We start from the raw sequence: 14,883 nt of genomic DNA on the forward strand, positions 1-14,883 counted from the left end.
AATAAAAGGTCAATACAAATTAATTTGAAAATTATAGTGACCGTTAAACCAAAAATGAAGTCAGTCATTACACGGAGTCAAATCTTAAGTCCTGAAATAAATTTTGTTGATTATGGGAATTCAAATCTTCCATTTATTCACATTAACAGTGTCATTAAGGCACATGCTAGGAAAATTCTTCTTTCCTAATACTATATATTTCTTTTTATGAAACCTAATCTTTAAAATTTTTTAAAATATTTATAAGTATAATAACGATTATTTTTTTAAATTATTTTTTAATTAGAAATACATTAAGTAATATTTTTTATTTTTAAAAATTATTTTTATCATCAACCTATTAAAATAATTTAAAAACATAAAAAAATATATTTTATAAAGCATCGTTTGAGACTGCATCTAATATATTAGAAAATGGAGGCAATTTTTTAAAGCAGCCATGGTACCACATCCTTTTCCCTCACTTGTATGTTAGAGTTGCAAACAAGCCATTCTAATTGTCAATTTTGGGTAGTTTCTTCGATTATTAAAAACAAATAAATAAAAATTCAAAACAAAATCACCATCACGCATCTATGATTTTCTTGTTATTTTAAGCATAGAATTGGACACCACATCTACTTTCCACCCTTGTAAAATTGTCTTTTAATCTTTCCATGGAGGAAATAGGATCTCTCTTAAATATTTATTTAAAAGTATAGTTATGGTTGCTTTTTAAAATGTTTTTTTATATAAATATATTAAAAATATATTTTATTTTTAAAAATATTATTTTTAAATCAGCATATTAAAACGATTTAAAACATATAAAATAATTATTTTTTAAAAAAAATATAGAAATAACCACGTTTCTAACTACTCTTAATTTTAAATTAATTATAAAAAGCTACCGTGTTAGGATATATTTATTAATATAGAAAGTTTAAAGAAACACGGAGGATAAAAAAATGTGCTTTGGTAATCTTATCAGCAAGAAAATTATTATTACTATTTCAAAGAAGAGAAGTATCCCATAATTAACCAAAAACAATCATAAAAAAACACACACAAAAATATAAATGGGATTTATTTCTATATGTAAAATGATATTCTAATAGAATATTTGTAAACAGTTCGGTTCCGTGGAGTAAACATAAAAATATTCCAGACAGTATATAAAAAGAAAAGGAAGAAAATAGATAACAAGAACAAAGCATCAAATGTAAAACCAGAAACACAGGATAGCAGCACCTAATTTTTTTATGTGTGTGTATATATATATATATATATAGGAAATTGTAACATCCATCCACGGGGTAGATAAGGATAAGGCTAAACTAAAGGGAAAAGAAACCCCCTCCTTTTTCTCTGTCTTATTTATTAATCATTAAAATTTCAATTTTATTTATTTTCCTAACAGATAGTTTGCTTTCATTTAATTAATTAATTAATTTATATTTCATTCTATATATAACTGAAATCAACACGCCACCACATGTTCTCTTTCTTTATTCAACCCAAATCTTTCTTAAACTAAAGGCAAGAGCCCAGCAAGAAGAACATCCTCTGTTTTCAAACCACAGACACATAAAAAAGAGGATTTTGTTTTCTTGTCTATCTAGAATTATGACAATAGCAGTGGATCATAATAGTTGTAGTAGCGGAAGAATAGGGTGTGTGGCGACCTCGTCGGTGGAGAGGAGGAAGGAGATGGCGGAGGAGTGTAGTCCGTCGTCTTCTACGACGTCTTCTTCGTCGTCGATCGGGAAAAATAGTGATCTAACGGATGGTGGAGAAGATGGGTTGGAGGAAAATGAGGTGCAAAGTGCATATAAAGGGACTCTTGATTCCATGGAGGCTTTAGAGGAGGTCTTGCCTATCAGGTATTTTTATAAATAAATAGATATTTCTTTTGGCTTTGCAAGAACCCTTTTTTTTTCTTTCTTTTTCTACTTTTTGTTTGGAATAAATTAGTTTTTTTTCGGGTAAATCTTAATTAATTAGATGTTTTTATTACTGCATTTGATGAGAACTTGATTTTCTTTACATGAGCGTTTTGCTCTTGCATAAGGGGACCTTTAGAAGTGAAGATCTGAGTTTTTGATATGCCCTTGGTATTTAGTTATTTTCTTGACCAAGGAAGCAAGCCAATTTCAGTCACTGCTACCGTTGAGTCTTCATTTAGATCATTATCATGTGCTGGGCAGATTTTTTTTTCTAATTCCTATATTCTTTCCTTTTTCATGGTTGTCTCTGTGGAAATAGCAGATGATTTTCTATTTTTGGCTAGTTTCTGCTTTGTTATGCTTTTTTAAGTTTAGAATTAAAAATTGTTTGCAAGATATGAATAGTGAAACTGATTTCCTTTGCAAGATATGAATAGTGAAACTTATTTCCTTAGAATGGCATCTTATGATTCGAGAATAGCACTGACAAGAGTGGGACATTTCATATACAGATAGGCATGTACCAGATTTCTTTAGGGTTTGTCTTGTTTTGGATGTTTAGCTAATTGAACCGTGGAATAATTATGTTGTTTTGCATTATTTTTCACTGATGATTGAGAAATGTTTGCAGGAGAGGTATATCAAATTTCTATAATGGCAAATCGAAGTCTTTCACAAGCCTGTCTGATGCGTCCTCATCTCCCTCCATAAAAGACATTGCAAAACCAGAGAATGCGTATACGAGGAAACGCAGAAACCTACTTGCTTTCTCTCATGTTTGGGAGAAGACCAGGAGTTTCCCTTACCGAAGTGGGATAGCAAAGAGACCGATTAGCAATAGCAAAAGCACATTGGCTTTAGCAGTTGCCATGAGCAGTTCTGAAAGCATCAGTAGTGCTAGCGAGGATTCGACTTCAACTTCAAAGTCTCCCCCAAATCTTCCACCTCTGCACCCAAGATCCAGGGCTTCTCATAACAATCTAACCTCGTTACCATCCCCACGACAAAATTTTTCTCCCTGGCGGACGTTCTCTTTGGCTGATTTGCAACAGTGTACCATGGTAAATTCGTTTTGTGACAAAACTGATCACTAACTTGATACTTCTATCTTAGTTTGTGCTGATCCGGAAAGACTTTCAATGTTTTATGGGGATGCAGGGAAATGTTTTCTCGTTTCTCATGGTGCTTCCCCCTTGTGCTTGTTTTGAGTTGATGGAATGCCTAAAGGAAATACGAATCTTCTCTCGTTCTGTTTATATCTTTTTGTGATGCTGTTAGGTCTTCAACTACAGCCATATGATGATAGTTTGCGCCTCTTTTCCCACCTTGTCTTCACATATGTATAAGCAAGGAACTAGGAGTAGGCTTTAACTCGAAACAGCCACCCCCTTCACCACCGCTATCATGTGGAAAACGCTGATGTAGCTTAGTACCATGGCGGGTAGAGGACAGCAGCAAGTCCAGAACCAAGCACTCTATATGCTCCTGCCAGATGAAGCAGCAGGAGTGCTTCAGCTCACGATCTACCAACCCTAAAAGTTAAAACGAGTGGCTAAGCTATGATGCTCGGAACCTGAATGGAGAATTTAGAGTCACATTGCCTGGAAGGGAAAGGAAATAACTACAGTAGTTGACTGTCCATTTGTCTTTGTATAGATGACAAACAAAAAATAAAATCATAATACAAACAAGCAGATGTGTTATCGTTCAACACGAGATAATATTCCACAAAGCGCAGAACCAAGAACTGAACACCTACCATGAGAGAATTCAATGTTGAAGGGATCTGTTACAGGAGGTGTGCCATACTGAAAGAGAATTGAATGCTGCAAATACAAATTGGAATAGACAGAGAAATAAAGAGACAACAAAATACTAAGTACTCGAAGAATATTCCTCTGAAAACAGATCAGAAGATAGGTTTGAAAATAATCCAATGGTAAATCCGAAAGAGAACAAAGATGTTCATCTTTTTCATGAGTAATCAAAGACAGTCTACCGATCCCGGCAGATAGAGCTTTTATCATATACTTCATGAAAAATATTTTTTAATAAAGTTTAAACTCTAAAAATAAAAGAAATTCATTTTAAACTTGACCTCAAATATGCTAATTAAACATGGTTTTAAAGCAAATTTCTTACAGACCACCCAAACACGAACCTGTTGTTAACCCTGCTTTGTTCCAAGTCTCTTGCACAAGTTCTAGAAATTTTACCAGCACGCCCTGCGGTATCATCATTCGGTCCAGTTGGTCATTTTTTCTACATTTAGCTATGAACGATTTGCAAAATAAAATACAAATTTATATGTTAATAGACAATTACGCATTATGCAAGAAGAGAATCACCATCAAAATCATTTAATTCCCACTAAGAGATTAATAATCCAGCCTCTTCCCTCTTAACATGTTGACCTTATTGTTCAAGTACATGTACATATATTTGTGAAAAATCACCTCCAAAATCAATGGTAAGCAAATCCTACTCATTGCGGACTCACCTGAAGTGAATACTAGATAAATGGAAAAAAAATGAAAAATAAACTATGTATAGTTTGGATCAATAATCACAGTGTAAAAATTAGATTTGCATATGTAAAATTGTTGTTGACAGCTAATTAAATTGTGAGATATTAATGTTTTTATCTATTATCTTGTTCATATTAAACAAATGAAATAACATCATAAGGTATTCTTAGCAAGCATTAATAAATAATAATAAATGTTAAAATAAAATCTTAGGCATTCTTAGCAAACAACATTCATAGTGCAGGAAAAAAAAACTCAAGCATCAACAGTCACACATTATTAGCAACAATATCAACAACATAAATTTCTAGTAGCAGCTCATCACATAAATTATATAATTTTTCATAAACAATAATAATTAAATATATAATATGGTTTTCTCAAAATCATTAGTCTTCTTTTATATCCTTTAATCGACACAATTACTTTGGGTAAAGTGTTGAGAAGACCTAAATGTACCCACTTGAATTTAAAAAATAACATAGATTAGTCAAAGTAGATATTCATTAACATTTGAGATATCAAACTTATCTTTTAGAATAGCGTCGGGTGCTTCATTTGAGATATTTGGATCAACACGCTTGATAGACAATTATGTTTTTACAATCCATGTCGAATTAACAGCTTCGATAGTTGCTAACCTAATGCAACTATGTTTTTCTTTTAACGATTTAACCATAAATGTATTGGAACAAAAAATGAGAGAACCATATATTTGCCACGAACAATCCTCGTCCATATATTTTTCCATAACCTTTTGTTTTTTTTTTAATATACATTTTCAAGTGATAACCATGTTTCACTTCCTACTCTTTAAATACATCTCTAAATTCATTGACATTACTAAAAACCTGAGATTCTTAAAACTTAATAAAACCATCAACTTTAACCATAAACTTCTTACATTTAAATTAAGTTACGGGATCAATCTTTTTTTCCCCTCTACTTCTTACTTATATTGATATTATCCTAATTAATAAATTCCTTACCGCTACCACTCTCAGATTTTTATATCTTATAATATCAATATCATTATTATCACTACTAATACTCCATTTATTATCTGAATCGGAACCACTATATACAATTATATACAGTTTTATAACTAGAAACATCACCTAACAAGCTATTAATCCAATCATCTTTAGCATCATTTATAAACTAAATCTTCATCATCATAAGGGATATAGTCCTAATCTTCTTTCTCTTCATCATTCTTATTATTATTACACATATTAATAGCAGCATCACCCACAACAACATCAAAACTAAAACTTGTTTCAGCTTCAACATTATTAACATCACTATCAACAGAACTACTAACATTGACATCAAAATCATCACTTGTTTCAAATTCAACACCATCACCACCAACATAAGCACATGCTTCTTCTTATTCTTCTTCTTCTTCTATATGTATGTATGTATGTATGTATATTAATTACATTTAACATTTAAGCATCATCAACAATCATATTTTCTTTTTCATCTTTTATTGTGAAATCATGCGAGTTTATATCAAATATTTGCTTACATGTGAGTAAGATATCAATATAAGAAATGTAGTATGTAAATGTAGTTTAAAAAACAATTTCTTTGGACAAATGTTGAGCCACCATGATGAGCAATTATATTAGGCATTATGTATGTGTGTTGCAATGGTAAAGGATATAATATTACATTAATAGATGAACAAAAACTCATAAGCAAATTATTAATGACTATACACTACACATAACTAAGCTATACTTTCTGAGTTCTTAATAGGATTATCAAAAATAATTTGCTATTAGGCTAAACAATAATAAATCACAGTTAATGCAAGCTTAATCACATTAATCAAGCATGTAATTAAGCAAGAATTACAAGATCAATGTTTTTTGAACAGTAGCCCATGAAAAAAAAAATTGGAGTTTTTTTGGAGTTTTTACCCCAAAAAAATTATTAATTATGGTCAATAACATAATGGGTTAACATACTTAATACAATGGTTTATTGCATATAATCCATGTTATAAAAAAGATTAAGAAATTAAGGTTTTTATGAACAACGATAAATATGGGGGGAGGGGAGGGGATTCTTTTTAGGTGTTTAGATAAACAATAATAAAAGGTCTTTCACTGCCGGAATCATATTTTTTATGTTGATTAATTTTTATTAAAGAAGACTAAAATATTTTTTAGGTTTTCTAGTTTTTCGGGATTTATGTTGCACAATAATAAATTTGGGTTATCTAATTACACATCAACAAATTTGGGGTTTTTTTAAGTTACATGTACACTAAACAACATATAAACAATTTGAATAGACAATTTTGAACAACATCACAGCATACTATCATTGATTTTTAAAGCCTTGATTTGAAAAAATAAAATAAAAAACATACCTCTTATATGTTGATTTAAAGATGAAAGTTATACAATATTCCACCACCTAGACAACCACATTGAATCACAAAATCATTCAAGAAATTGATTTCAAGTGTAATTTTTTGTTATTTGACCTGGAAGAAAGGGGATTGACTCTTCTTCTTCTTCTTTTTCTAGTGTTTGTGAGTCATAAAGAGAGGTGATATGTCGTTGGTGTCTCTATTAGCTATTATATATATATATGTCTGAAATTTTCTTTCAATTTAGAATACAAATTATAATTCTTCAAAACATGCAAGTGTGATTTTGATCAAACTATAAGATATTATAGGTATTTTTTTATATTTTTTTAACATGCTTAAAAAAGTATTTTTCTAATAAATAGTATATGATATTAATAAAAATATTTTCTAATATAATTATTGAAACCAAAAGGAAAGGAACCTTAGTCAAATAAGATGGTGTTGCCAAATTCAATGAGAAATTAATGGTTAAATATTTTGAGTGATACATCATCTCTAAAGAAGTGGCTTGACCCGGTGTGGGGTCCCTAAGAATGCCACGGGTTTGAGCCTTATGAAAGGAATCATATCTTAAGATGACTTCATGATAGTTCGAATTATTCTTATAACATAATTTATTGTGCCACGTCAAAGAGCATATATATGTGTGTGTGTGTGTGGAATGTTAGCCTAATCAATCTATAATAATAAGGTGAATAATTAACACAGATACCAAAAAGAAGAAAAGTAAATGAGGGAATTAAAAGCAAACCTATGCAATTTATACATGGTTGGAGGGTGAATCTAGAAATATTAAGTGATTGTTTGTTTTTGTGTTATAAATTGTTTTTTAAAGTGTATTTTAAATTTTTTTATTTAAAAAATATTATATGTAATATTTTTATATATATTTTTGAATAATTTTAATATATTGATGATGAAAATAAATAAAAAATAATCTAAATCAATCATTATAATATATTTTAAATTAAAAAATATTTTGGTTTGTAATAAAGCTACCATACCAAAACATATGCACTTACACACGGGCTCAGGAACTCTAAAAAGTAACAAGGCGGACAGCTCTCGCCAAAGCATCAATTTTATTAGCAGCCGTGATTAGGGAAAGGCAAAAGGTCTTATGTTTATTCTCTATGAATAAGATTAAGAACAGTTACTGTTGTTGTCTAAAGACTGATACTTGTTTTTGGTTTTCTTGGTCAGTTAAATGGCTACAAATCCCAGCAATGGACTTGAAGGTGACAATACTCTCCAGTCTATCTGCTACCACCGTGGTTCACTTCAGCTTCTTGATCAAGTCTCTCTCTCTCTATACCAATCTATCTTTATTCTTATTTGCTTAGGTATTTTTTATTGATTAGTACTATATCTCACTATAATAAATATGGTTGGTGTTTTAACAGAGAAAGCTTCCTCTGGAGACTACTTACTTAGATATCAAAGATGCTTCTGATGGATGGTATCATCATATCTTAAGCCCCTTTTGGTTTAATATTCTCGATTTGTATTTTTTTTATTTTCTTAAGTGAATGGTTTATTTGCTTGAGAGATGAATTGGGTTGTTGTAAAAATGGGGGACATAGCAATATATTTTGTGCATTTCTTGATTTTATGTCAATTTTTTTCTCTACGTTTTGTTGCAAGGTTATTTTGCTATTTAATTGGGATTTTTCAACTTGTAAGTAATTCTTCACTTAATCTATCAGGTTGGCCATACGGGAGATGGTAGTTCGAGGGGCGCCTGCCATTGCTATTTCAGCAGCACTTTCTCTTGCCGTCGAAGTTTCTAATTTGGAGAATTTTAACGGGACACCTGTTGAAGCTGCTTCTTTCCTTGCAGGGAAACTGGATTATCTTGTTTCAAGGTAATCGTTGTGTTTGTATCCGACACTGTGCCTGTTGTCTGCATGTTTGGTTTGATTGTTTGTTTGAATGGTAGTTAAACCGACTAATCTTTCCTTTCCTATGGATGATTATAATAGGTGCTTGCCCCCAAGAAGTTAAGATTGTGATTATGCCATTTCTTAGATTTTTGTTGGGATGTAGCTAATTATGGAATCATCTCTCGTATTTTTCTTTCAGCCGACCAACTGCAGTCAATCTCTCAGATGCTGCAACGAAACTTAAAGAAGTTGTATCAAAGGCTGCTGCTGCTGCTTCCGACTGTCAGAGTGTTTTTCAGGTAGTATAACTCTGTTTGGTTACGTTTCAATCTTTATGCTGTTAATGACTTGGTCTGAAATCTATTGTCAATGACATGCACTTGGTCAGAAATCTATCCTGGGGTTTACTCATTTGGTGAAGTCTTGATAGCTAGACTCCACTTACCTTCTCTCACTTGCTTTAACTTTATGTTGTAGAAAGTTAAACTGTATTCTTACCTGCTCCCCATAATGCTTGCTTCCAATCTTTAACCATGTAGGCTTACATAGAGGCAGCTGAAATTATGCTAGCAGATGATGTTGCTTCAAACAAAGCAATTGGCTCATATGGAGCAAGGTTTATTCAGAACCAACAGAAAGATCCTACAAAACTGTCTGTTTTGACCCATTGCAACACTGGCAGGTACCCCATGCACTTCACAGTTTGTTTTGTCCATGGTCCTATCTTTTTTCTACAAAATATATTTTCCTTTGATTGGTAAACAAAGATAAGAAAGACGGTGATTGAATTCATATGATTAAGTTCAAAAATTGGTTCATTTTGTTTTCCCAGTCTTGCAACAGCTGGATATGGTACTGCCTTGGGTGTGATTCGTGCACTTCACAGTGAAGGAGTGCTCGAGAGGGCCTATTGCACAGAAACTCGTCCGTTCAATCAGGTGATTATCTGCATATTTGCATTTCAGTTATTGTTGCAAACGAACTTTGTTTAACAGAGAGATATGGAGAGCACTTGTCATTTCAGAGTTGAGTTCTTTGGTTTAATGAAAGCTTCAGAAAGTACAAGAAAGCAGCATTAAAAAAATACAAGTAGATCATGCATATGTAAAGACATTTGCTTAATGGAATGGCTATAGAAAAACTTGGTAAAGCTTGTGCTAGCTGATAATTTACGGGCTAAGATAGGCACCTCTAAGGTAAATTGGGCAGTTGCATGTAATCTTCAGGGTGGTCCTACTGGCAGTTTCTACCACCCGGGTTGGACAATCAATAATATAATATTGCTTTGAACCTTTGCACCTGTTAGATACTTGAAACTCATGGATTCCTCTCAATGCCCATACCTCTGCCACCTTGAAGAGTGAGGTTGTAGGACTGGTTTGCTGAAATACTGATGTGAGTGTGGCTGTGATAGTGTGCTCAATAAAATTTGGTTATCTATTTTCCAAACGCCTAAATTGTAATAGGTTTGTGATTTGGTTGTCATGAACTGTTGGATGCTATAAATGGTGAAGGATAATGACCAACTTATCTACATTTTAGCTGACTATACCTTCTTTCAATTATTATTTATTACATTTGAATTTCTAATTTCAGGGATCTAGACTCACAGCTTTCGAATTGGTACATGAGAAAATACCTGCCACCCTTATAGCAGACTCTGCTGCAGCTGCATTAATGAAAGACAGTAAAGTGAGTGCTGTTGTTGTTGGAGCAGATCGTGTGGCTGCAAATGGTATTGAGTTAGCAGAAAATACAATTCATTTACTTTTGTATCCTAGTTCTGCAAGTGTGTCTTACTGATTTCTGCAATGTAATTGTAGGAGACACAGCTAACAAGATTGGAACCTACAGCCTTGCCTTATGTGCAATGCATCATAACATTCCATTTTATGTTGCTGCACCACTTACCTCCTTTGATTCATCCCTTTCTTCTGGAAAAGAGATCATTATAGAGGAAAGATCTCCAAAGGAAATGTTGAATGCACGTGGAGGACTTGGGGAACAAGTTGCTGCATCCGGAATTTCAGTATGGAATCCAGCTTTTGATGTTACCCCTGCCAGCTTGATAAGTGGTATCATAACAGAAAAGGTATGAATCCTTTTGCAACTTTGATTGGAAATGATCACAACATTTGGTGGATTTTGTCTGATCATTTGCATCTCTGAGCAGGGTGTCATCACAAAGACGGGCACCGATGATTTTGACATAAAGGATTTCATAAATAGGGCTGTCGGCCAGTGTATTGCATAAGAAGCCAATGTAGTGAACATGGTTTTGATTGGTAATTTGAAGAGCTCTCTGCCTGCATTGTATTCAAGCTTCTATGATTACAAACCCATCTGACTGTTATAATGGTTGTAATTTCAGTGCAAAAGCACATATTCTATACGGTCTTCTTGGTAATTGGTCGTCACAAGACCATGAAGTAAATGTTTTGGTCATACCAAAACCTGAGAATATCTTGTTCTTGACTCTTTTTTAGGATTTGAGGCATCCCACCTCAAATCCTTGCATCTATCTAATAACGAATTGAAGTGTGCTTTGCATTGTGCACTCTTATGCAGACAACTGGCCAAAAAAATAGAAAAAAAAAAATTCTACATGTTCAGGCAAAAGTTCATCCTGTGATTTTCACAAATTGATGAACCCTAGTCATATGTACATATTTACATTGATTGATCATCTAAATTGCTAGAGAAATATGTGCATTGATTGATCATCTAATTTGCTGCCTGCTAGCCAGTAGCCACCCATATGTGGTTAGACTTAACCATATGAATATTGTCTGTTTTGCAAAGCTACACAAGTTGACCCCACGCAAGCATGGCATGCTCAAGGCCGGGCATGCAACTTGCAGGGTTATTATTGGCTTGGCAGTTCATATGTGTGCCTCCACATAATATAATAACACGAATTTGTTATTAATTAATTGTATAATTCTCGTTAATTCTTACAAATAAACTCCATTATTATTAGTCTGACAAAATCTAAGAGGCAGTGCGGCACACACCCGTTCCATATCTGAAATAAAGCTCCAGGATTATCACCAAAGATCATGCCATTCATCAGATTCTTTTTTTTTTTTTTTTTTTTCTATTAATTTGGTTGTTCAACTAATTTATATATATCTCAATTAATTTCACAAGTCTTAAAATTAATAATCATATAAATCTTTAGTAATCTTGAAAGTACTCAAATTCATAACCAATAAAAATCAAATTAAACTTGACTAATTAAATTACTTTCAAGTTAGCTCATTCAATTCTTCCTAGAAGTGGAGATATTATTTTTGTACAAATTACAGTAAAAACAGATGAAACAAATTATAGTATTATCATATCAACTTATTCGTTAACTGATATTCATTTTTAAGTGATTTTGTTGATATACGTTAACTGAGATTTTAAGAGTACATTCTCATTTCAATCCAGTGCATTCAAAAAAAAAAATCAAGTCCTTTTTTTTAAAAGTACTCCGAAGTCTGCTTCCCTATTTCGGTTTAATATATTCAGAAAATTTTAATAAATTCTTGTTGTCCCCCTAAGGTTTGAAGAAAATAATTGAGAAACATATCTTTTTAACCACCAAACCAATCCCTTGGAATTAGAATTAAGCTTGATTTTATAGCTTTATATCCTAAAAACTTTTCAAAAAATTAATACTCACTGCATGTTTATATAAAAATATACTCAGATTTAATTTAATATTTGAAGATTGGCAGAAATCATCAAAGACAATAATCATGTTGGCACCAAAAAGAATTTTAAGTGAACTTGTCAAATACAGTGTGTGTAAGAAAATAAATTTAATTTATCAACTAAACATAAAAATAAAAAATAGTTATAAAAAATTGTATACTTGTCTTAATAATGAAATTTGTAAAACTTGTACAGACATGAGTTGCTCTTCAAAATGAAAATAGTTATATACTATATAGGCGATTCGCACTTCACTGCTTATGATAGGTTTGTTTGTTTGTTTTGTAACTTAAAAAAGCAATTTCAATTAGGGTGTTTTAAAGAGAAAAAAAAATCATGCGAATTGATTTATAGACCCTACTAGATTTAATAAGATGGTTTAATTTGATTATATCATTAAAAAAAAAAAAAAGAGAGAAAAAGAAGAAGACAATGATAGTAAATATGCTAAATCTAAAGAGAAAAGGTGATATGACCTATATAAAAAGAACTCTTGTCAAAAGGAAAAAAAAAATCATAAAATTGAATTCCAAGATAAATAAATATTGAAGGATAAAATAAAAAAAAAAAAAAAAACAAAAATAACTTCAAGCAATCCGAACTTATAATGAAACTTGTATGACCCAATCATGAGGCCAAGCCATCCTTATAGAAACAAAATAAAAAAATAGAGAATCTTGATCTTTAATAAACTTGATGCTAAAGCCTTAAATAAAAAAGAAAATCAGTGTAAAAAATATTGATGTCAATTCGGGATAACATTTTATATCTGTGATCCAAGTCATGAAACCGGGATCACATCATAAAAAAAAATTATGAAGTTTACTTCTTAGCAATTCAATGTTGAAGGATGCAATTCAAAAAAAAAAAAGATTAATCTCAAAAAAGATTTAAAGAAAAAAAAAATTAAAAAAATAAAGATCAAATTTGATATAAAAATAAAATGAGATAAAATATTGTAAAATCCACGAGTCAATCCAAGTTAGCATGTTAAATTCATGACCTGGTCATGAAATCATGTTATCCTCCTATAATGAAAAATAAAAATAAAAATAAAGAAGCTTTATCTTTAATAAACTCGGTGTTAAATGATGAAATCAAAAGAAAATTAGTATAAAAAAAAATAACAAAAGACCAATGGCAATCCGATTTAATATATCATGCTTGTGATTGGGGAATAAAAAAAACTAAAAAAATACCAACAACAATCTGGGTTAATATATCATACTCGTTATCCAGGTCATAAGATCAGGATAATTGCATAAAAAAAATTACAAAATTCAATTCTCAAACAGTTTAATGTTAAAGGATGAAATTCCAAAACAAAATATTTTAAAAAGAATTCAAAGCAAAAAAAAAAAAGAAGAAGAAATTAAAAGAATGAGTACCAAATTTGACATATAAAATAAAATAAAATGATGTAAAAGCCTTGAGTCAATCCGAGTTAACATGCCAAATTTACAACTTGGATCGTGAGGCTGGGTTTTCCTCATATAAAGCAAATAAAAAAAATAAAGAATCTTGATATTTAATAAACTCAATATTGAAGATGAGATTAAAAAATAAATTGGTGTAAAAAAATAATTAAAAAATAAATCGATGTCAGTTCAAGATAACATTTAATACTCATTATGAGATTGGGATCAACACCGAAAAAAAAATTACAAAATTTAATTCTCAATCAATTCAATATCAAAAGATAAAATTAAAAAAAAATTATTTTTTAAAAAGAAACTGAAGCAAAAAAAAAAAAGGATCAAATCTAACACAAAAAAATAAAATGAAATAAGAAAATGATATAAAAAAAGAAATTAAAAGAATAAGAACTAAATTTGATATAAAAACCAAATAAAATCAAATGTTAAGGGATGAAATTGAAAGAAAATCAATCAAATAAAGATTGCAAACAAATAAAAAGCAATAAAAAAATAAGGACCGCAAATGAAATAAAAACAAAATCGGAGTACAACTTTAAATTTTATTTTTTTTAGAATAAACGAGAAGGACAACTTTAAATTTTATCTTAACTAATGCGATCCTTATGAAAGGAGAGAGAATTTAGGGGATAATAAATTTAATTTTCGTTGAACCACCGCAAATAACCATGCACATGCCACCTCATAGGATGTGCCGCTTCTTGACCTTTTAGATAACTCAATGATTAGCTGTTTTTTGCCACAAAAAGATTCTATACACGCTGCCTGAAAAGCACAATTGTCTCACATACTATCAAGTGTCATGCACACACTAATTAAATAATATTTAATAATTTTTTAAAATACTGAATTGCCTATTAGTCCACTTGATAATTACAATATATATATATATATATATGAAATAACCAAAAAAAGCCTTAGACACAAGCCTATTATGAAAAGGCACTTCAATGAATTCCGCTTTTAGCAGCAAGTCTTCACCTCCCAACTTCAGTTCTTGCATCACATGATATTAGA

At 31.1% G+C, this 14,883-nt stretch overlaps 2 protein-coding genes across 5 annotated transcripts; both read left to right on the plus strand.

Annotated features, from left to right (window-relative positions):
• The first annotated feature begins 1,413 nt into the window (after positions 1 to 1,413).
• Positions 1,414 to 3,778, plus strand: LOC118030643 (protein OXIDATIVE STRESS 3 LIKE 1). 3 transcript variants are annotated; one of them, XM_035034824.2, is made up of 3 exons: positions 1,414 to 1,862; positions 2,557 to 2,986; positions 3,084 to 3,778. In XM_035034824.2, the coding sequence occupies exons 1-3, from the start codon at positions 1,606 to 1,608 to the stop codon at positions 3,192 to 3,194; spliced, it is 798 nt and encodes a 265-aa protein (XP_034890715.1). In that variant the 5' UTR covers positions 1,414 to 1,605; the 3' UTR covers positions 3,195 to 3,778. The 3 variants fall into 3 exon arrangements, with proteins under 3 accessions (XP_034890715.1, XP_034890716.1, XP_034890717.1); XM_035034825.2 differs by having other exon boundaries at positions 1,416 to 1,862; positions 3,204 to 3,778; XM_035034826.2 differs by having other exon boundaries at positions 1,459 to 1,862; positions 2,557 to 3,181.
• A 4,055-nt stretch (positions 3,779 to 7,833) lies between these two features.
• Positions 7,834 to 11,191, plus strand: LOC118030644 (methylthioribose-1-phosphate isomerase). 2 transcript variants are annotated; one of them, XM_035034828.2, is made up of 10 exons: positions 7,834 to 7,960; positions 8,049 to 8,142; positions 8,249 to 8,304; positions 8,552 to 8,710; positions 8,928 to 9,027; positions 9,268 to 9,410; positions 9,561 to 9,666; positions 10,325 to 10,463; positions 10,552 to 10,820; positions 10,902 to 11,191. In XM_035034828.2, the coding sequence occupies exons 2-10, from the start codon at positions 8,053 to 8,055 to the stop codon at positions 10,980 to 10,982; spliced, it is 1,143 nt and encodes a 380-aa protein (XP_034890719.1). In that variant the 5' UTR covers positions 7,834 to 7,960; positions 8,049 to 8,052; the 3' UTR covers positions 10,983 to 11,191. The 2 variants fall into 2 exon arrangements, with proteins under 2 accessions (XP_034890719.1, XP_073265804.1); XM_073409703.1 differs by lacking the exon at positions 7,834 to 7,960 and having other exon boundaries at positions 7,976 to 8,142.
• The last annotated feature ends 3,692 nt before the right edge of the window (positions 11,192 to 14,883 follow it).

This window comes from Populus alba, chromosome 6 (assembly GCF_005239225.2).
Source record: "Populus alba chromosome 6, ASM523922v2, whole genome shotgun sequence".
NCBI lineage: Eukaryota > Viridiplantae > Streptophyta > Magnoliopsida > Malpighiales > Salicaceae > Populus > Populus alba.